Source organism: Polypterus senegalus, chromosome 8, assembly GCF_016835505.1.
Source record: "Polypterus senegalus isolate Bchr_013 chromosome 8, ASM1683550v1, whole genome shotgun sequence".
Taxonomy (NCBI): domain Eukaryota; kingdom Metazoa; phylum Chordata; class Cladistia; order Polypteriformes; family Polypteridae; genus Polypterus; species Polypterus senegalus.
The window spans coordinates 85071358-85095872 of record NC_053161.1 but is presented as its reverse complement, the minus strand read 5'-3'; the positions used below and the strand labels follow the sequence as shown (position 1 = coordinate 85095872).

The window sequence follows — 24515 nt, the reverse complement described above, 5'->3', positions numbered from 1 at the left end:
TTAGGTGCTGCTTCTGAGCCAGAAGTCACAGAATTTAGGATAATTGTTCTATTTTTAATTGTTCAATGTTCTGTGCCAATTAAAAAATGTAATAAAAAGGCATCCATGCATTAGAATTTAAAGCAGTTAATATTTTGACGGCATCTCATGTGGTAATGCTCCATCATGTTTTAAATCTGTTACATAGTGAATATTGAACTGAAGCTTGACTTCAAAAAATATCGCAAATCAAATTGCAATATTATTTGTTCATTTTAGCTGGCACGTTATACTCTTTTGATCTATGGACTTGGGCCAGGTCACAATTCTGCACTTACTCTGATTGGTCTTTTGTTAAATATATACAAATACTCAACACTTACCTGGTGGCCATCTGTTTTATATTCTGTAATGGCAGCAGGAGTGAAAAAATAGTATTGGGGCACCACGACTTTTCACAAATAACTACTTAATTTTTGCTGGGTAACTCGACAAAATCCATGCTGTGTTTGTTTTTTGGTACTTCTAGGACTAGATGGATATTGGCCATGCTGTATTTGTAAAACATTAGGACTAAAATAAAATATAGTTACTTTTTCACATTTTAAAAAAATGTTATTTTGCATTAATTTTACGTAAGAAAAACGTAAACATGACATACAACATTTTTTCATTTTGTGTACCTAAATATTTTTATTGTCAAAAATGTCCTTTTGTCTAATAAAACATATTTTTAAAAATGTATCCTAATATTTATAGATACAGTATTATGAGCATTAAAATTATGTTATAATAAAAATCGTGTGTGACATTGTGAGTGGTAAATATAATGAATCCGTTGCAGATGTCTTAAAGCATGGTATTATGGTGTAAACAGACTGATATCTTGTTCTATCACCCATTAGTGACACATTGGGAGTGTAATGGAATCAGCCTAATAAATGTGTTCTATAATCCCTGTGATTGTTTTGGAACATCTGCCACTATTTAACTTTACTATAGAAGATAATTGGTTATGATCAAAACTAATTAAATGTGATTTATAATGCTGATCAAGCACTGCTCAGCCTCTCTTGAAAAATATATTTTTAATTCTGATTATTTTTTATCACTGCACTGATCTAGGAATCTTTTAGGCCTGACCTTTGTGTCACTCAGTAACGTTTGACTAATTTTTTCTTGTAAAAGTTTAATCCCCTATTTTACATTTTGGGTGGCCTTAATATAACACTGCAACTAATTTTTTTTTACATTTTTTATTTTATTACTTGGAGCTTTTTAAGCACAATTGAATACGGGACAGATTTTTATAATGTAAACATTTGGATTGTTTTAAAGAGTTTTTTAAAATGACATCATTTACAGTTTGTCTAGCTCTGTAATCTTCATTAAATTGCCTGGTTTATGAAAATTTAATTTATATTCATTAGCAAGTATTTAAGTTAAAATTTTAAATTTAGATCTAAAAAGGTCTACATTTGAAGTAGTTTGGTTTTACTTACCATAGTTTTTTATTTTAAATTTTATTTTTATTAGCTAGTCTGCTTTTGAATGTAATTTTATCCAAGGATTTCCAAGCTCCAGTAGCAGATACTTTTTTTCAAAATAATGCTAAATAATCATGCACATTAAACACAGAATGAATAACCTCTAAATTTTTTTAATGGTGGTAAAAATGCCCAATGTTAAAGCCTGTAGTCTTTAAATATTTGAAGGTACAGCATGACTAAGGGCTGAGGGCACAGGAAGTGTGTCTGACAAAAGCATTCACGCAACTGAGAGGTTAGATGACCGACATCTTGTTTTAAAATGGTTGTGAGTAGGGCGTGATTTGATAGAATCTAATAGCAAAGCTCACCGTCTTTCAGGACTGGCTTCCAAAGGTTGGAAGTATGGCGTGACTTGAAAGAATGGTAAAAATCTCCATTTCGCAAGACTTCATTCCAAAAAGTCACATCTCATCCCAAGATTTTTTTATTGTTATATATACAGTGGGGTGAAAAACTATTTGCCCACTTCCTGATTTCTTATTCTTTTGCATGTTTGTCACACAAAATGTTTCTGATCATCAAACACATTTAACCATTAGTCAAATATAACACAAGTAAACACAAAATGCAGTTTTTCAATGATGGTTTTTATTATTTAGGGAGAAAAAAAATCCAAACCTACATGGCCCTGTGTGAAAAAGTAATTGCCCCCTCGTTAAAAAATAACCTAACTGTAGTGTATCACACCTGAGTTCAATTTCTGTAGCCACCCCCAGGCCTGATTACTGCCACACCTGTTTCAATCAAGACATCACTTAAATAGGAGCTGCCTGACACAGAGAAGTAGACCAAAAGCACCTCAAAAGCTAGACATCATGCCAAGATCCAAAGAAATTCAGGAACAAATAAGAACAGAAGTAATTGAGATCTGTCAGTCTGGTAAAGGTTATAAAGCCATTTCTAAAGCTTTGGGACTCCAGTGAACCACAGTGAGAGCCATTATCCACAAATGGCAAAAACATGGAACAGTGGTGAACCTTCCCAGGAGTGGCCGGCCGACCAAAATTACTCCAAGAGACGACTCATCCGAGAGGTCACAAAAGACTGCAGGCCTCACTTGCCTCAATTAAGGTCAGTGTTCACGACTCCACCATAAGAAAGAGACTGGGCAAAAACGGCCTGCATGGCAGATTTCCAAGATGCAAACCACTGTTAAGCAAAAAGAACATTAGGGCTTGTCTCAATTTTGCTAAGAAACATCTCAATGATCATCAAGACTTTTGGGAAAATACCTTGTGGACTGATGAGACAAAAGTTGAACTTTTTGGAAGGCAAATGTCCCGTTACATCTGGCGTAAAAGGAACACAGCATTTCAGAAAAAGAACATCATACCAACAGTAAAATATGGTGGTGGTAGTGTGATGGTCTGGGGTTGTTTTGCTGCTTCAGGACCTGGAAGGCTTGCTGTGATAGATGGAACCATGAATTCTACTCTCTACCAAAAAATCCTGAAGGAGAATGTCCGGCCATCTGTTCGTCAACTCAAGCTGAAGCGATCTTGAGTGCTGCAACAGGACAATGACCCAAAACACACCAGCAAATCCACCTCTGAATGGCTAAAGAAAAACAAAATGAAGACTTTGGAATGGCCTAGTCAAAGTCCTGACCTGAATCCAATTGAGATGCTATGGCATGACCTTAAAAAGGCTGTTCATGCTAGAAAACCCTCAAATAAAGCTGAATTACAACAATTCTGCAAAGATGAGTGGGCCAAAATTCCTCCAGAGCGCTGTAAAAGACTCATTGCAAGTTATCATAAGCAGCTTGATTGCAGTTATTGCTGCTAAGGGTGGCCCAACCAGTTATTAGGTTCAGGGGACAATTACTTTTTCACACAGGGCCATGTAGGTTTGGATTTTTTTTTCTTCCTAAATAATAAAAACCATCATTTAAAAACTGCATTTTGTGTTTACTTGTGTTATATTTCACTAATGGTTAAATGTGTTTGATGATCAGAAACATTTTGTATGAAAAACATGCAAAAGAATAAGAAATCAGGAAGGGGGCAAATAGTTTTTAACACCACTGTATATATACACACACACACATATATATACATATACATATCTTCATATATACTGTATATACACATATATATGCAAATCTACATATATATATATTAGGAGTGGGACTTGATTAAAAAAAATTAATCTAATTAATTAGAGGCTGTGTAATAATTAATCTTGATTAATCGTATGTAATTACACATGAAAATTTGCCCCAAATCGCAAATTTTTTTTTTTAATTTAAAAGGGTTTTAGTGGGCGACAGAATCAAATAATAGACATGGACATGAATATTGTAAATTCAAGCTCTTTTAATTTCTGAAAAAAAAATGCTTTTAAACTGCATTTCAATTCAAAACAGAAACAAAAATATCATCCCTGTCTAAAATAGGGCAGGCTTAAAAATAAAGTGGTATTTTAATTACTTTAAGTATATTTTTAGAATGGTATTGTCTTTAAATAATAACCAAAATTTCAACATAAAGTGCAGTTTTTCTTCGTAAAAAAATAAATCAGAAACATAAAAGGTAATTTGACCAGCTTCATCTTTAAACTCTGAGTAACCTTAGACAAAATTATTTTGTACATTAGGCTAAAACATTGTGATCATTAAACATTTTGTAATTAGATGTAATTAGATTTACTAACGGTCACGGAAGTCCAATGATCCCCAGTAAGAGCCACAAAGTCTGCTTTCTGTAATGCAGCAAATTTTGCTTGCTTTTCAGTGTGCACAAAACCATGCTTTTATCAAGGCTTCTGTCGGGTTAGTCTTTTGAAATGAAATTTTCCTCCGATCAGTAGTAGGAACGCGCTTTATTCCGACTCTAACATTTTTGTAGCTCTAATGTGTGTATCAATGTAATCGATGTACCAGGAAACCATGCATTGACAAAAGTTTCTCTTTGCATGGAATTGAAAGTGTGATTAAATGCGTTATTTTTTACGCGTTATGGAGTACATGCATTGCAGCTTCTCAGCTGTGCTTGTGCTAAGAAAAGGAAACATTTTAAAAATAACGTAACATGATTCTGCGTTAACCGCATATTTTTTCATACGTCTCAAACCAAGGGGATGCGAGGGTAAAATGAATCGGAAGCGCGCGTACATACGGGAATCGAACCTCGGATGTCGGTGCTAGAGGCAAAGCCTCTACAATTGTGCCATGGCGTGAGGCTTGTCTATTTGAGAGTATGTAGATTGGGGTATATATATACATATGTACATATATGTACATATATGTATATATATATGTATATATATATATATATATGTATATATATATATATATGTATATATATATATGTATATGTATATATGTATATATATGTGTATATATGTATATACTGTATATATATATATATATATATATATATATATATATATATATATATATATATATGTATATATATGTATATATGTATATATATGTATATATATATATATATGTATGTATATATATATGTATATATGTATATGTATATATGTATATGTGTGTATATATATATATATATATATGTGTATATATATATATATGTGTATGTGTATATATATGTATATGTGTATGTGTATATATATATATATATATATATATATATATATACACACACACATATACCCGCGTATCGCAGCAGAGAAGTAGTGTGTTAAAGAAGTTATGAAAAAGAAAAGGGAACATTTTAAAAATAACGTAACATGATTGTCAATATACAGTAATTGTTTTGTGAGTGTTATTGAGTGTTGCTGTCATCAAGGATTTGATTATCATTATTTCTTTCAATCAGGTTTGTATTTGTAGGATGTGTTGTGTTCAAGTTACATTCAGTGTTTGTCAATCGTTGTAAAGATAACCGGTTTCATTCATCGATTCGTTTCTTGCTGCATCAATAAACAGCTCGTCTTCTTCTTTATCTGAGACCTGACACACTGCATGCACGTTTTTTTGTTTTTTTTGCACGTTTTTTTTTTTACACTGTCTTCCTTTAGCGGGACATTGACTTTTTCCACCATGTGCTTTGCTTCCGCAGTATCTGCACTTATGAATATGCTTGTATGTATCACACGCTTCCTATTTTTTTGCTGCCTTCTCAATTGTGTTATTTGGTTTTTGTTCAGCACTCTTTGGAACTGTTGCTTTTTGTCTGTCCACTGCGTCAGTTCACGTGAGCCGCTCGGTGTACATGCATCGAAGTTTCCCAGCTGTGCTGGTGCCATGTCGTGCTGTGTCCACAGCTGTATTTAATGTTATCTAAGACCCGGCACTTAAAACTTTCTCTCGCAGTTTTGCTGGGTTTGTGCCAAACACCACCCTGACCATCTCATCTTCCTCTGCATAAGCACAGTCCTTCACCCGTGAATATTTAGCTGCAGTGTTTCTATTGGATTGCCGCTGGCAGACGGACTTATAAGGGCAGGCACTAAATTACAAACGCCAGCGGCAGCCTGTCTATCAACTTTTTTTAAACTTTAGGTTTACACCGTGCTTTGTTTCCGAAGTAGCAGCACTCATGAATATGGTTGTATATCTAACTTGCTCACTTCTTATTGTTTCGCTGCCTTCTCAATTATAAAATGCGTGTTTTTTTCAACGCTTTTTGGAGCTGTTCCTGGTTTTCTACATACTGCGTGATTACGTGGGAGGCGTGATGATGTCACACGAAACTCTGCCCCCCACGGCTTTCGAGCTCAACTGCATTACAGTAAATGGAGAAAAATAGCTTCCAGTTATGACCATTATGCGTAGAATTTTGAAATGAAACCTGCCCAACTTTTGTAAGGAACCTGTAAGGAATGAACCTGCCAAATTTCAGCCTTCTACCTACACGGAAAGTTTAAGAATTAGTGATGAGTTAGTGAGTCAGTCAGTGAGTGAGTGAGGGCTTTGCCTTTTATTAGTATAGATTTAATAAAAATTCATAATAACCTCGTAGTTTTGGGTCTATTTTTAATTTCATGGCAGTGCGATTTTTTTTTTTTCTCTGTGACTGTCTCTCAAGGATGCAAAATAACCATATTAGTAGAATTGTTTCATATCTTTTGGATGTTAATAAATATTTTAGGCCTATATTGAATTTTTCCATCTGCATGGAATACAGACCTAGAACTTCAACAAAACTGCATAGCATATCACCATTGATTAAGGGATGACATATGTACTCATAAAAATGTGCAAACTGAGCAATATTTTCTTTTCTGCTAAATGCAAAACACTGCAGCTATGTTTAAAAACCATTACATGCCATTAGTAGAAAATGCGATCATGAAGTGTAAACTTGATGGTCAAATTAAATTTATGGTTTGCAGAACAAGATCTTACTGAATATCAATTAGCTGGAACAGCATAATTAACAGTAGCTCTGTTTTTAATTAGCTGAGTGCTGCAGTTTACTTGTAGATGTGGAATTTATACTGCAAGGTTCACTGGTTTAAGTTTGAAGTAATGTTTCTTTTTATGGTTATCTAAAAGAGAAACTTAAAGTCAGAGAAAATTAGAAATCTTTGATTTACTTTAAAGATAATAGTAATAATAATACAGTAATAGTAGTGTCAATAATAGAAATATTTTAGTCTTTCAAATATGTATTTCCACTGATACATACATACATGATATATACATGATATATACTTAATTTAGTATTTTTTACAATTTTTTTTAAGAATGAAAAACTGATAAAAAAAATTATGGTAATTAAAAACATGACCATATAAGAACCTTTGTCACAACAGATCTTCTGACCCATTCTTGAATTAAAATAACACGAGAAACAATAGAAAGTTTGAAAGTAAAAAAAAAAAAAAGGCGACAGCTGAAAAAGGCTCAAAGACTTTAAATGCAGTATTAACTATTTGTATCATGCAAAGCAACTATAGGCTTAACATGACAGTATGTTTAAATTTCATATCTAGCTTAACGCAGTCTGGTAATACAAATCCGTCATAAAATCCCATATATATATAATAAAATCTAACAAATTTGTTTATTTTGTATTTTTTCTGCTTAACAAACAAATCTGTGGATTTTTGTTAATTATACAGTACTAGCAAAATACCCGTGCTTTGCAGCGGGTACAGGTCTGTGAAATTGTGATCGATGGTGATCACCATAATAGACATTCGGGGTAAACTTGCACCCGTTGAGAAAGAAAGTACGAAGGAAGGCGAAAAGCGCTGGAGCAGGGAATGAAAAGCAGAAGTTAGCACCAGGAAGACGTACGTGAGCAAGTAAGGAAGCCCAACAATGACAGCCTTGAAGCGGTGGAGTAAAAGAAAAGGCAACAGTTACGAGGAGGGGGACATGAGAAAGTAAGGAAACCCAACAATGTCAGCCTTGAACCTGTGGAGTAAACGAAAAGGCAGGAGTCCTCAGCAGGAAGACGTGAAGCAAGGCCAGTAATAACAGGCTTGAAGCAGTGGAGTAAAGAATAAAGGAGCAGTAAGCATGACGAACAGCTGAGGAAAGTAAGGAAGCGAGTGAGGAGGCATATGAGCGTGGGATGTCGTTAATGTATATAGGCAGGGAGCCAACCACGTGGTAGGTGCACGGTACCAGGAGTGGGAGTGGGAGTGGGTTGTGGGCTTTAGAGCCTATATTTCAGGCATCGAGCACACGTTAGGAGTCACCCATACCTGCCTAAATTTTGCTATTCACGACTAAATCAACCTAAAAACAGAAAAACACTTGAAAAATTTATACTTAATATTGCTGTTAAAATCAATTTTACTTGGTTTGTGAATATTATATGACATTATAATCTTGTTACTGTACCTATAGTAAATCGTGTGATAGTTTAACCATAGGAGAGAAGGCAAAAAATAAAAGTATGCTACGCTATTAGCAGAACACACAAATAGAGGAGGTTGCTTCAAGATATTTAGAGTAGAATATACCATAAGGATTAAGTAAACGGGCAAAAACTGTCTTCAGTTCACTGGCTAGTTTGAAAAATTTTATTCCCATAATCTTTAATGATAGGTGGTAAAAAATATATACCATTAATAATCATTCAGATAGGCCTATAGTGAATTGTTATGATGCCATAGAACAAGCTGTCCAAGACCAGAAGAGTGCAGTAATTTTAAATTTTACCAATATAGGGCATCCATTCAGTTGCAGTAATTGTAATAGTTAAAAATTTCTTGTACTTCAAAGTATGATCAAAGTATGACAAAATGTACCATTTTTGCATTATACTGGAAGAAAAACTCACATTCTTCACTGTATTTATTTATTTATTTGGGCCCTCCTTCTTCTATAAAATCATATATTTATAATTCAGTAGGAATCTTTTGCTAATAATATAATTGTAATGGATTTGTTTGTGATTTCAAGCATCGGGTCCCTTGTTAAAAGTACGTGTTATTATGCCATTGCCGGTGACTTGCACCCCTTAGTGAGAGTAGAGAACCACTGTTGGAATGGGCTTGTTCAACACTAAAATGGTCAATAATACAAAGTTTAGGAAGATGTGGCATAATTCCAGAAATGTGACGGCTTAATGCAGAAACCAGTCAAGCATATATGGAATGAGAAGAACTGAGGTGTTCAGAGTAGACATTCACCCTCAGATATTCACCTTAATGAACGGACAAGTGTCCTGTGTGTGTGTGTGTGTGTGCATCTGTGTGTGCATGCATGTATCTGTCTGGTGTTTAGGTTTAGGATGAAAACTTAAAAATAAGCAAAATATGTTTAAGTATGGACGTTTTATTGCAACTGCTCAGGCTAGAGTAGATGAACATGGTTTATAGCTGTAATGCCAATAACTGATAACTTTGAGTGATGGACAATGGATGCACAAAAATTAACAATAAATTTACATCCATGTTGGAAAATTAATGTTTTTCTAGGATTCTCTCCATGTATTTTGAAAGATTAACATCATACCTTAAACTCCGCTTTTAGATTTGCCTAGTCAGGGCATAGTATAATGAAAATATTAACTTTGGGGGACAAAAAGTGGATGCTTAAAATTTACTTGTGGTTAAAGCCCTCACATCTTGCTTAACTATGACTTTGATAGCCCATGCAGCCAAAAACCTGAAGCATCTTGATTTTGTAGTTATCCTCGGGTCAATTCAATGTCAGTGTGCTATACTTCACTCCAAAGAATGGTTAGCAGTGAGATTGACTTTATATGGATGTAATGCTTTGTTTAAGGTAATTGATGAGACTGTCCTTTGGAAGCTGTTATGTTTTGGCATGTAAATAAATAGAGTGAAGTGTAACTCGTATGATTGTTTCTTATACAATATATAAAAAATCTTAAATGTTTTAAACATTAAAGAGAGTGCCTAATCCGGATTCCAGAATATATTACTATTTTTATAAATAGTGCAGCAGTATACAGTGATGTCTTTTTTCTTAATATTTTTTTAAGCTTGCATATCTTATGGTAATATCGTTTTTTGTTTTGTTTGCCCACTACCAGGTAAAAATGTTAAGAAATATGATTAAAAAAACTTCTCATTGTGCACTTGAAACAAGCTATCTGTAAATATCATGTGTAGGGGTGAATTTATCTTTATCCCTTTTGGAGTCAGGAGGCCTAACCAGCATGAATGTTAGAGAATTACACCTGGAAAAAGGCAAATAGAATGCAGAGAGAAGGGTAAAAACTGAGGTTAGCACATCAGTTATTTTCAGTATATTTGTATTTAGTGTAAACTTGTCAAATGTTGACAGAGCTTCTGACTAAAGTAATAACGTGAACAACTGGCTCCTAAAATTATACTTTTAGCAGACGATATACAGAAACAAAAGAGTTTATGTTAACATTGACAAACACTTACTGTGTCTCTTGTTCTATGCCTTTTAGTTTATCCACCTCTTTTATTGCCTGTTTTTGCATTTCTCCATTGTTGCTCACCTCTGACTGCTGATTGTGTTTTGTTCACACTTTAAAACTATGCGCTGTTACAAATTGAGTGTCTGCTCAACAGATTTCGTGTCAGTATCACAGATAATCAAAATATCACTGTCATTTCATCATCCTGTAAACTGAGACTCCTCTTCCTCTTGTTTGAGCTGAGCCAGCAACACACATAAGGTTCAGGATCAACCTGTTTAAGTGAAGGTCCTTCTGAGGTTATCTTTATTGAATGCTCCAACATTGAGGTATAAAGTGAATTGCATAATTCTGATTTTATTTTGATTTGTTCGGATAAGCCTCATTCAAACTGCAGCTAATAAGGGTCATACAAGCATGATTTCATCTATATGCAAGTCATTCCTGAAATTTCTACAGTAAAACTCTTTTTTTTTTTTTTTTTAAAGATGATCCCTCACAAAATACTGTTAAAAAATCTGCATACAGGCTTTTGATGAATAATTACAACAATCTCCACTCAGTATTGACAACCTCTGTATCACATTCATTTTGGGTACTTTGTTACACATCCTTCTGTCATCCAGCCATATATAAAGGCCTTGAGTGTTTAACTTAAGGCCATCATTATCTTGAGATATAGCGATCCCTTTTAGGTTGTTCTTATGCCACTTGCATTGTTGTCACTTTCAGCTCACTCACTCACCATGTTATGGCCCAGTCATGTCTATTACTAAGGAAAACTTGCAGCTGCAGTCTCTACATGGCCTACTCTGCCTGGTGTAAACATGAATATTCCTAAGGCATTCATGAATTGGTTTAAGTTTATACCAGTAGTCTTGTTAATCACTAGGTAGTTATAGTTACTGTTTCAAAAGAGCTTTGCCATTTTTGTTTTATTATGTTTTTATGGTATAAGATTAAAAGTAACCAGTACATAAGCTGATGAAGTAATGTTTTATATTGTGTTTACTATAAATATTTCTTTTAAGCTGCACTTTTTTTTAAGCTTCCCTTGAATTTCTAATTTATGTTAATATCTTTCCCAAACCAGCCCAATCATATTCCGAGTCCTTCTCATACTTTTATATAGCCAGTCAAGCTAACAGAAATGTCTTTAGGAGGAAAATCCAAGTACTATATACTGTATACAGAAGAATGTGTTTGTCTGGGACAGAACAGTATTTGCAGCTTTTACTGAAATGTTTTATTATATACCTATATACATTATGTTTAACACATTTTCTGGGTTATAATTGTTTCTTCTCAGACAGCTAGCTGAAAAAATGTTTCTGTTTTTAATCAAACCCTCCACCAGTTTTTTTTTTTTTCTGTGTGTTGTCCATAGTGTCCAGGCATACATTGTAACCAGTATGGTACGCAGTAATTGGAAGCCTTATGTGTATCTTGGCATAATTTGATTTATTTACTGCACACAATCCAAGATTGCATTATTTAAATTGCTTTACAGTATATAATTTCATTGCAACAACATGCTCTTGTTTGGCTTCTGCTTCACAACATAATACAAAGATAAACTTAAAAGTAATGTGCCATTCTTACAAAAAGAGCAAAGAACTTGCTATATCTTACTTAATCCCCACAATTACAAACCCATTTCCAAAAAAGTTGGGACGCTGTGTACAATGTAAATAAAAACAGAATTTAATGATATGCAAATCTCAAAAACCCATATTTTTTCACAATAAAACATATCAAATGTTCTAACTGAGAAAATGTACCATTTTAAGAAAAGAATAAGGTGATTTTGATGGCAGCAACACACCTTAAAGTTGGGACAGGGCCACATTTACCACTGTGTAGCATCCCGTCTTCTTTCACAGTAGGATCCCTGAAGCTTACGATTTTTTTCGTTGTCCCTGACCCCTGAACTTTCCTGACATACACCAAGAAGACATGGCTCCTTTTAACTGTGCTAATAGCCCACTTTTGTTTTGCAGATGTCTGGATTAGCGGAACGCAGCCTGCTAAAACCCCATTCAGTCAGTTAAAGACTTCGCCCTGCTGCAGCCCTCACAGTTTAAGCTTGTATTAAAATGTTTATCTTGCAGTGCGTTTGTAAGGAATTATACGGGTAATGAAATACATACATTTCACATGTGTTCCGTGTCTACAACGGTCTGTGTAAAAGTAGAATAACAGAGGAAATGCAGAACACAGGCTGAAACAGAAAATGTTTTTATCTGTTATATTAAATTACATAATTTTGAAATAATACATAAAATGCAATACTTTTGTATTTTTTATGTATTCTCTGCACAAATACTTTGAAATCAGCTACATTATGGCCATTAGATCCTAACGGTGTAATTTCCTTGACACTATTAAATATAATTTTATGGTTTTATTGCAGTATACTGTGTTTTTTGTGTGACTTTCGTTTATTGCATTAGTTAGGTGCATGTTTTTAAGACTCTCAATCAGTAAAGAAATGAAAAGTTTTTAGATACAGTAACTCTTTTATCAAATAAGATATGTCAAACTGAGTAGTTCTGTGATATCGTTAAACATTTATTTTATTTTTTCCAATTGTTGCTTCAGGATCTTGAAACAAAGGTAAGCACAGGCTTTAAAATTATGTACGTTATTTTTTTTCTGCTTTTATAAATTTGCGGTGATGTGCTTTAAAAAATATTTATTGATTTAAATACAGAGTTGTTTTTAGTACTTTCCAGTATTGGTTTAATCAGAATTAAAGAACAACCTTTACTTTTGCCTTTTTTTTGGTTATTTGTTTTTAAAGCAGTACGTGTGAAAATATCTGAAAAGTTATCATTTTATCCCATAAGTTTGGGCATTATTTTGCTGAATAGATTCTCTTGTTAGAATTTTTTTGAGTGTGTATGTTTTGGTGTTTTACCTTGTAAAAATCATTTGTTATTGCTTTTCATCAGTGCCTGAAGTTTATATACCTAAGTGCTGCTACATTGACATTTCATAAAAGAGCCCTGTGTTTTGTTGCCCTTGAAGTTTTCAGCACCATGATAAGATTATTTTTGTTTGAAGAGCAGTTGTTGGGAACAGGGCAGCTAAGCGGGGTGAGAGTTAGTATACTTGAAAACACTGCTGAAATGTTACAAATAGTGCATGTACACAACAAATACAAATTGTGAAATGGTACCAGTGATTACTGGCTGTCTTCAAGCCCTAATTTTAATCTTTATTTCATTAACATAATGGTCAGAAACATAGTACAGTGGAACCTCGGTTCACCACCATAATTAGTTCCAAAACTCTGGTCATAAACCGAGTTGGTCGTGAACCGAAGCAATTTCCCTCATAGGATTTTATGTAAATACAATTAATCCGTTCAGACCGTACGAACTGTATGTAAACATATTTTTTAAAATGATTTTTAAGCCCAAATATAGTTCATTATATGATTAGAATGCACATCTAATAGTAAACTAAATGTAAAAACATTGAATAACACCAAGAAAACCTTGAACAACAGAGAAAACTAACATTGCAAGAGTTTGTGCTATAGCCTTATGAACCGATCGCTGTGAACAGTTTTTTTTTAAGAATTTTAAGCACAGGGGGGGAAAAAGGAACATTTGAACAAATCCAAACTTTATTTAAAAACCAACCACAAGCAACCAAGAAAGTAACATTGCAGGAGTTCACGCTAATAGCCTTACAACCCGATCGCTGTACAGTAAACACTTTTTTTAAAATGAGTTTTAAGCCAGGGAAAAAAAAGGAACATTTGAAAAATCTGTAAATTAATATGCGACCAAGAAAAGTAACATTGCAACAAATCACGCTACAAACCACTTCCTGTAAACACTTTTTTTTTTTTAATGAGTTTTAAGCACAGGGAAAAAAACGAACATTTGAAAAAATAGAAAAGTAACATTGCAACAATTCACGCTAAGGATTCAAAAATTTTAAAAACTTTTGAAAAATCCGTAATACAAAAACCATAAACCACCAAGAAAACTAACTTTGCATGAGTCGAGTTCTGGCATGAAGTAAGGAGGAACTGGGTGGAGAGGAGGTTACAGTTTTGAGGGAGAGTCCGGCTCCGCGATGAAGGGACGTTTTCCTTCAGGTGTTTTCTCTGTTGTGATTTCTTGGGTTTCTGGTGTTTTTAGCTGTTTAGCTGGTGGATCAGTGTGATCAGTTTTTCACGAATTCTTTCGCAGCTTCAGCGTCAGAACTAGCAGCCTCTCCATGTCTTACCACACTATGAATGCCACTTCTTTTGCGAAACTTTTCAAACCATCCTCTACTGGCTTTAAATTCCTCACTTTCGGCACTTGTAGAAGGATAGTTTTGCAGCAAATCGCCATGAATCTTCCTGGCTTTCTCACATGACATCGCCTCGCTTACACTATCCCCTGCAAGTTGCTTCTCGTTCAGCCACACTAGCAACAGTTTTTCCACCTCTTACAGCACTTGAGGCCTCTGCCTGGTTAACGCTGTAACTCCTTTTGCATCATCAGCTGCTTTAATAGATTCTTTCTGCTTTAGAATAGTCGAAATCGTAGATTTTGACTTCTTTTACTCGGCGGCAAGATCAGTGACACGAACGCCATGCTCAAACTTTTTAATAATTTCTTTCTTTACTTCGATTTCAGTTTTCTTCAAAACTTTCTTCTCACCACTCTTCACTTGCTTAGAAGCCATGGTTAACTGCAAAAGCACACGAAATACAGTAGAGCACAAAGAGATCACAGGTAAAGCACACACGTCTGACTGAGAACAATGAACAGGGAGCGGGTCAACACGTGCTTAAATACAGTAATCGGCGCGTACGAACCGGAAGGGAAATGAAATAGAGCACAAAGAGTTCACAGCGAAAGCACGCACGCACGCCTGACCGAGAACAATGCAACACATGCGGAAATCATCGGCACGCACAAACTGAAAGGAAAACTGGGTTGTTTGTATACCGAGTGTGTGGTCGTGAACCGAGGCAAAAGTTTGGCAAACTTTTTGGTCGTAAACGGAGTTGTACGTGTACCAAGACGTTCATGAAACGAGGTTCCACTGTATTAGTGTTATTTATTTTCAGTGGCTATGCACATGGTATTTTGCCCAGCAATGTTTCTTATGCATGTGTAACTTGTAATGTTAGCATAGCTGGTTATTATAAGAGGTTACTGAAAACTACAAAATATCTGAACTTTTGACTAACCAAAGACATTTTCAAGAGGTTTAGTCCTCAAGCAATTAAAAAAATATATACTTGAATATTTTCTTGTTGCTTAAAATGTTATTTAGTACCATTTCAATTTTGAGTTTAGTTTAGTCCTACTAACATATTTGTGATGCCCGAGGTGCCCACAGTAGTGGACATCGATAGTCATAACCAAAGGCAGGTTACATAACAACAGTTATGAGTTTAAATGTGGATTGTGCTGATTTATTGAGTGTTCGAAAATTATAGTACTTCAGAGTGTTCAATAAAAAATACATAACAACATAGCATTGTCGAAGATAAAAACCAATCAATAGATCCAATTAAATAAATTAAAAACCAAGGATAAAATCTGAGTCAGAACTATTTTTTATTCCTTATAAACTCCAGTGCATTTCTCTTTCTCTTGGCTGAGAATTTAGTGAATGTGGTCAACCATCTGGCTTTTGTCTCAGCCACCTACTGTTGACATTCCTTGGGACCGATTAAGTCCAGCTCACTCATTTTGCCACCTCTGTCAGTTTCCTCAAGTCCCTTGGAGCACTCAGACAATTCTGCTCCCAAGCTCAACAGCTTTCTTCCATTTATTTCCCTATATGATTCTTCTTTTTTTGTTTGGGTTTCTTGTCTTCTTAGGGAGTTTTAAGGCTAGGGGACTGTCAAAAACAAAGCCTTTTGAAGCATTCCTTGTGTGATCTTGGGTTATACAAGAAATAAATTGTTGGATGTTGTTGAGTAAACCATTCCGGAGCGCTGTTCCCCTTGCTTCATTGTTGGTCATCCTCACCTGCCTGCCTCGCCTTCTCTCATCCACACTGACTCAACATCCCCAATTCTGCACTCTGTCTCACTTGCTCTCTCTCTCTCTCTCTCCTTCCTTCTGTTTGATCTGAACATCTTTTTGCCCATCCTGGCTCAGATATTTATACTCCTTTGAGTGTAGGTGCACAGAGGGATCCATGGAGCACTAATGATGGAGGGTGGTGCCTATTGCGCTCTTGCACACGAATGAGCAATCAGGCAGTTCTCCCATTGAATACTCAGTGGTTGTTTATCTCTCCAGTACATACTGACACCCATGGAATCCATCCATCCATCCATTATCCATCCTGCTTTATCCTAACTATCATGGGGTTCAATCTGCACTATTCTTAACAACAAATAAAAAAAACACTCAGTACCTGAATTGAACATCTGGTCACGCCAAATCTCACCAATGACCTCAGACATGCTTCACTGCAATATTTAAAAAAAAAAAAAAATCCCCATCTGTCTGAATTTTTCTGACATCCTATTCATTTCATAATAACAGGCAAAACTGTTTCTTAGGACTTCCAGCTTGTCCTACTGATTATGGAACACAATTACCATTCACAATTTCTAAGATTGCAGATTTATAGCTTAGTTTTGCGATTTGCAGTGTGGAAAAGCAACTTTTACATCTATGTGAACTTTAGTACTTTTTATACCCATGTGTGTATAGTACATTGTCATACAATACTGTATATTCAAAAGCAGAAGTAGAGTGATAAATTTTACTTGACGTACTTTACTACTGCTACAGAGGTTCCCATCCAGAGGATTGTACAAAAAAATTTAAGCACTTCTATTAGCTTCTCAGCCCTTTTCTCTTGGTATGTTCACAAAAAAGTATTCAAAATTTTAAAATTAAAAATTTTCACTGGCAATACATAAAGGATTATTGGGGTTACTGGGTTATTGACCATTCTGGTGTTGCTTGACCTGAGTGTGGCATTTGATACAGTCTCTCATAGCATTTTGTTAGAAAGATTAACCTCTCTTGGAATCGGTGGTATTTTCTACACTTGGTTTTCTTCATATCTGTCTGGTCATGCACAGTTTGTTCAGCTTGGGAATTTTAGATTGCAGCCTACTCCCATCAACAGTGGCATTCCCCAGAGCTCTGTTTTGGTCTCTCTTATATTTATTCTTATATTTATTATCTACCTTCCTCACAGGTGGCGCAGTGGTAGTGCTGCTAAGGAGACTGTGGAAGATTTGGGTTCGCTTCCCTGTTCCTCCCTGTGTGGATAGCGCTTTGAGTACTGAGAAAAGCGCTATATGAATATAATGAATTATTATTATTACCACTTGGCAATATTTTTTGGAGATCTGATATTCAGTTTCACTGCTACACTGATGACACTCAACTGTATTTGTCTACGGAGCCTAATTCTGCCCTTCCTTCTTTCATCCTCTCTGATTGTCTTGCTGAAATTAAAGACGTGTTCTCCTCTAATTTTCTCAAATTTAATAATGGTAAAACCAAGGTTCTCCTCATTGGTACTAAATCTACACTTGCCAAACTTGAAAGTTTTTCCTTGGCAGTTGATGTTTCTGTAGTTTCTCCTTCTCAGGTTAAGAGTTTGGATGCCATCATTGACAACACTCAATCTTTTAAACCACACATTAATATTATTGCCAGGTGTACATATTTTCACCTTTGCAATATAAACTGTATTTTCCATTTCTTAAACCTAATAGTACTGCTATCCTTGTACATGCTTTGGTAACATCTTTCATTGATTACTTGACTAATTATATATTGGTTGTCCTTCCTCACAACCTTTTGCATAGATTTAAACTGGTTCAAAATTCTGCTACTCGTGTTATTACTAGAACCACGCACCATAGAACACATTACTCTGGTTCTTTCTAAACTCCACTGACTTCTTGTGAGATATCATATTGATTTCAAGATTTTGCTAATAACATTCAAAGCTCTTCATAATCTGTCACATCTATGTTTCTCGGATCTGTTACACCCTCTTGTACTCTTAGATCTTGTTATTCAGATCTCCTTGTTATGCCTTCAGCTTCCTTTAGCTTCGTTGCTCATCGTCTGTGGAACTCCCTCACTCAAGATATCTGCAGCATTGATTCACTTCCCAACTTCAAACCCAGACTTAAAACTTAACTTTTCAAACTTGTCTATTCCACTAATTTAGTTTTTTGACTGTATGGTTTTTTGCCCTTTATGACCATATTTTCATAATGTTATTTTAATAGTTTTTATTGCACTTTTTTCTTTTACTTATTGTAGGGTGTCCATGCCTCTAAATAAAATGAAGTATTATCATCATTACTACTACTACTACTACTACTACTACTACTACTACTACTACTACTACTACTACTACTACTACTACTACTACTACTACTACTACTAATAATAATAAGCCCCTTTCCACAGTTTAATCAGGGTGTTTTTCAAAAAAGCAAAAACAAAAAGTGTTTAAAGTGTGTTTTTAATTTTTTTTTTTCTCATAGAAACTGATTGTGTCTTTGAAAAACAGGTATTCTTGATGTTTGAGGCAATTTTTTTTTTAATCTATTAATCTGTTCATGTCACTAAACTTCAGGGGAGACATACTCCAAACCCATTAAAATATATACAAGATAAAATAGAAAATTAAATGCAAATAAAGTGTTCTTTGGTGTGATAATAGTGTCCTTCATTTTAAAAGATATAATACAGTATTATAAAATTGAAAATGAATTTACTTGAAAAGCCCATGTTGTGAACATTGCAGTTATTACATTTGTATTTAAATTCACTTTTTGGATACATCTCCACTCTAAGGTTAACGCAGTCTTATTTAAGATCTGCTTTGTATTTTTCCCCCCTTAGGCCAAGCAATTGGAAGAGAAAGACAGAGAGTTAAAAAAGCAAGATGCATACTATAAAGAGCAGCTAACAAGATTGGAAGAGAGAGTAAGTCTTTTTTATTATTTTTAAACATGTTTACAGTATATCTGGAATTTTGTGTAAAATGTTTTGAATATAATACAATGACAGATGTCCAAGTTACAGATTCATTTTGGCTTATTTTTTGTTAAATACATAATGACAAAAACATGTGTTGAAGTGAATGTTATGTTCAATTTAACTAATATTATGTACAGAAGCATCCATATTATATTTTCTGATGTATTATGCTTCATTAAACCCTTCTGTTCCTCAGGAGTGAAAACTAGATCACTTTACAAACATTTACAAACATTAGAATTTTGCCTTTTGATTTAATAATTCTCATCTCCTAATAAATAGCATTGACATGAGTATGTAAGTAGCATTGACATGAGTATGTAAAGAGTGCAGAAGAGTGGAAGTCTTAATATAAAAACCTATAAAATGCTGTGAAAAATGATGCATTTTTGTGTACAGTATTATACTGTTAAGATATTATGATTTTAGTATAATTGACAGAGCTGTGTTTTATAAACTGTGATACACTTTTTACTCCTGTCACTTTAAACATAAATATGGAAGAAAACACTCTTCAAAATTACATTAGGGTTAGTAGATGTTATTAATGAATTGCAAAGTAATTAAAACATTGTGTAAAATACATAAACTTCATTCAGGTTTAGAATGTTATTTTTCAGAATCATGTTTACACTTGAGCTAGTTTGTGTTTTTGCCTGTATGTCGAACAAGTTTAGAATAGTGTTCTTTGTGAACTCGCACTTTGTGTAAATGCTGCACTTGAAGCCCATCAAAATACATTAACTCTTTTTAAAAAAAATGTATTTAAACTGTAAATACTGTTTCATACTTGTTGGGTTCTGAGTCACTGAAAGAAATCGGGATGAGTATGGGCTATTTTCTTGGAAAGAGCATTTTGTTTTGTATATAATAATAAATAATGGTTTATCTTTTTAGTTACTGTAACTTTGATCCTGCCTGTTTTTTGGCTACTCTGATTACTATATTCATTCCCTTAAAGCAAAAGTATATTTGAAATCAGGTCAGCTTGTTTAATTCAAAAAATCATTTGAATTAAACACCAAAAACTATTTAGTGATCATCATTTTTGATTGTTAATATACTGTTTTTGATCTTGGCCATTCCATTATGCCATTGACCATTTTAAATACCACAATGTCCTGCTAAACAAGAACATGAATGTCCTGTTGTCCTCATGAAATTCTGAAGCAACAATATAAAGAATTTTTTCACAAAATATTAGTCTATTGTTATTGAGCAAAAAAAATCTACTCCTTATTGTTACTAACAATGGTATGTAGTCAGTAAGTATACTGGCCCATAGGTAGTGAATGACTTTGAGAAACAAGCATTAAAAGAGCATCATTATGAGAATAAGTGAAGAAGAAAAAGACAATGCACAACTGCATTTCTTTTTAATTTACCTAAATCATAAACCACCTCCATCACTGGAGCAGGAGGTTACAAAATGAGAGAGGAATAAAGATGAGTAACATCACAAAATAGACTCATCAGTTAAAACTCGATGGCACTAGTTTGAATGGCTTAAAAGAGTCACTTTTGACATCCCTAGGGATAAGATGTTTTAAAAAAACCTTTTTAAAAAAATAAAAGTCCAATCCATTTACTGAGAGCAAAGATAATTTTAGAATTTCAACTTGATAAAAAAAAAATCTTATTGAATTTCTCTAATGGAGACTCTAAAGTAGAATCGTTCAAATTACTTTGACTTGAGAGAGAAGTAATAACATGAAACCTCTTCAGACTGTTTATTTTATGTCAAAGGAAGATATTTTTAATTTAAAATTACATGATTTTCCAAGGCTTTGGTGGAGGTTTCTTACAGAAGTTGTGAAAAAATTGTTCAATCTAAATTGCAGGACTGCACATTTGTTATTTGTGCTTGCTGATGAGAGCACACACATCTCTGTCACCAGTAGTCTATGTCTACATATTAGTCTCATAACAGGAATAATAGAAGTAGTCAACTTCTTGTGAAAACTGGAGCTAACATTTGGGAATGCAGAGACTGTGGTCCTTGCTGTAAGGGTTATTCCGCATGAGAAAAATGTGTCCATCGAAAATGTAGTTGGTTTTAGTAGTGACAAAGCATTTATTGAAGCATTAGCATCCAACAAACAAGTTGTTATAATCTCATTACCCTATTCCATTTATGTTCTGTTGTCCAGCATTTATTAGCATTTTCACCATTGTCTTTGTTATTGATATTTTGATACAATTATTGGTCAACATTTCTAATTAAACTTCTTTAATTATCTCACTTTTTACTTTTGTCACAAATTCTGAATATACAATGAAATGTTGTTCTGTAATATATTTTATGTTTTTTTGTTTTTTTTCCAGTTTTTATCTTTAGAATAAAGTTTTCATATAGAAGATGCATACTCAATTGTATTTAAATACTAGGGCTGCTACAATTGTTCAGTATACTGTAATCAAAGCAAAAATATATCTATAAAATATTTTCTTAATTGACTAATCATCCTTGCTGCTCCCCAAATTGCGTGCTTGCTTGCTATAATGTAAGGTTATTGAAAGGGCTAATCATAGTGGCACCTGCACTATATTGTTAAGAGGAAGGTCCCTTCAAATATTATTCAGATGTCTTCCCAGTGTTGGGAGTATTACATTAGAAAAATTGACAAAATGGTTGGTTGTTCACTATGTAAAACACAGATGGTGTTCCACAGCAGCACTATTTTCATGCATGAACACCTTTAGAGGAAATGTTCTGGGACCATCGTGTAGGAATAGATAGCAGTACCAAAAGTAATCCACTTTCACTAAATTAGTGGGTTGACAATTGTTCCTTTATCAACGTGAAGCTATTATCTCAAGCAGAATTAAGCAATTAGGGTTGTAAAGAACGTTTGAGCCAAATATTTGTTTGTATAAGTTAGGTAAATGCAATTGGTTATTCTGTTAAATGCACTTGCCAGTTGCCATCTTTATCATCTGTAAGTACACTGAAGTAAAATAATGTTTCAATTCACTCGCTAGCTAAATATGATTCACTTGCCTGTTGTTTGTTTATTTATTTTTATTTTATTAACTTTATTGGAATCCATACAAAGCAATCAAGTTTTTACAAAAAGAAAAATTGAGTTAAGAACAGATAGATCCCCACCCCTGAGAGAGAGAGAGCAAGCTAAACGGCGTAAAATTTAAGGCTTGTAAACATATCTAAATTAATAAATTCTCTGTGCTTCATGAACTTATTTTAAAATATTACTGATCAGATCCTGCCATGTTTTGAAAAATGTCTGTACAGATCCTCTGAGTATTTGATTTTTTCCAATTTCAAATTATGTAACACATCGCTTTCCCACTGACTTAAAAGAGGAGAGTTTGAGTTCTTCCAGTTTAAAAGAATAAGTCTGCATGCCAAAAGTGTAGTGGATGCAATCACAATTTGTTTGTCTTTCTCCACTTTAAGCCCCTCTGGAAGAACCCCAAATACAGCTGTTAATGGGTTAGGAGGGATTGTGAGTCCAAGGCTGTCTGAGAGGTAATTAAAAATTTTTGTCCAGAATAATGTTAATTTGGTGCAGGCCCAGAACATGTGACCCAGTGAGGCTGGACTTGGTTGCAACGTTCGCAGGTTGGATCATGCCCTGGAAACATTTTGGAGAGTTTTAGTCGAGACAGATGTGCTCGATATATAATTTTAAGTTGTATAATTGTATGCTTTGCACATATGGAGCTTGAGTGAATTCTCTGCATTGCTACTTTCCACTCCTTTTCTGATATATTAAGAGATCTTTTTCCCAGTGTCCTCTTGGATCTTTGAAAGGGAGGGGTTGTAAAATGATTTTATATATTGTAGAGATGGAGTCTAAGTCCTTGAGATTGAGCAATATTTTTTCCAGCATGGATGAGGGTGCAAGATGAGGAAAATCTGGAAGGTTCTGTTTAACAAAGTTCCTGATTTGAAGATAGTGAAAGAAATGTGTAGCTGGAATGTTAAATTTGGAATGTAATTGTTCATAGGATGCAAAGGCGTTGTCTATATAAAGATCTCTAAGCAAGTTAATTCCAAATTTTTCCAGATATTAAAACTGCATATGTTTGCGAAGGTTGAAAGAGGTGGTTCTCTTGCAGAGGTGCCACAGATAGAAGCTTCTCCGTCTTAAAATGCTTTCTACATTGGTTCCAGATTCTAAGTGAGTGGAGCACAATTGGGTTATTTGTATATTGCCAATAACGTGTGTTTATTGGAGCACAGAGCAAGGAATACAAAGAAGTACTGCAGGATTTTACTTCTATTGCGGTCCAAGCCTGTGTATGTTCTTCTATTTGTGTCCAGGTTCTTATCGCCTGTATATTTGCTGCCCAGTAATAAAACTGGAAGTTAGGTAGAGCCATGCCACCTTCTGCCTTTTGTCTTTGTAGGGTCGCTCTTTTGATGCGTGGATGTTTTGAATTCCAAATAAATGAGGTTATTGTTGAATCTAATTGCCTAAAGAATGATTTATTAATGTATATTGGATGTTTTGAAATAAAAAAAGGAGCTTAGGAAGAATATTCATCTTAACAGTGTTAATTCTTCCAGCTAGTGTGAAATGAAGGTTTGACCATCTGTGCAAGTCTTGTTTAATTTTTTCCATGCAGACAACGAAATTTTGTTAATAAAGAGCTTTATGTTTACTTGTGATGTTTACCCCGAGGTATTTAAACTGTTCTGCAATGATAAAAGGTAGGGTATCTAATCTAATATTATATGCTTGAGAATTCACTGGAAAGAGTACACTTTTATTCAGATTAATTCTGAGACCAGAGATCTTTTGAAATTCTGTGAGTGCTGTTAAGACTGCAGGCACAGAATTTTCTGGGTCCGATATATACAGTACCATATCATCTGCATATAATGAGATTTTCTGTTCCAGTCCTTCTCTGCGAATCCCCTTTATCTGATCAGTATTTCGACAATGTATTGCCATTGGTTCAATGGCAATCGCAAACAGCAGCGTTGACCCTTGTCTAGTGCCACGTTCTAGTTTAAAATAGTCTGAGCAAATGTTGTTGATGCAAACTGAAGCTTCTTGGTTAGTACAGTAATTTAATAAATGCACAAATGTTCGGGCCAAACCCAAACTTCTCCAATGTAGTAAAAAGGTATTTCCATTCAATCATGTCGAATGCTTTTTCTGCATCCAATGATAATATTATTTCTGGGGTGTTTGATTTAGTTGGTGAGTATATTACACTAGCAAAAT

The 24515-nt window shown here is 34.4% G+C and overlaps 1 protein-coding gene across 2 annotated transcripts in view; it reads left to right on the top strand.

Annotated features, from left to right (window-relative positions):
* Nucleotides 1–24515, top strand: part of chchd3a (coiled-coil-helix-coiled-coil-helix domain containing 3a) — a 200516-nt gene that overhangs the window by 86060 nt on the left and 89941 nt on the right. Inside the window, exons 5-6 of one of the 2 annotated variants that reach the window (XM_039761358.1) lie at nt 12923–12937; nt 19180–19263. In XM_039761358.1, the coding sequence (XP_039617292.1) occupies nt 12923–12937; nt 19180–19263 (99 nt within the window). The remainder of the gene's footprint in view (nt 1–12922; nt 12938–19179; nt 19264–24515) is intronic. The other variant, XM_039761359.1, reaches the window with a different exon arrangement.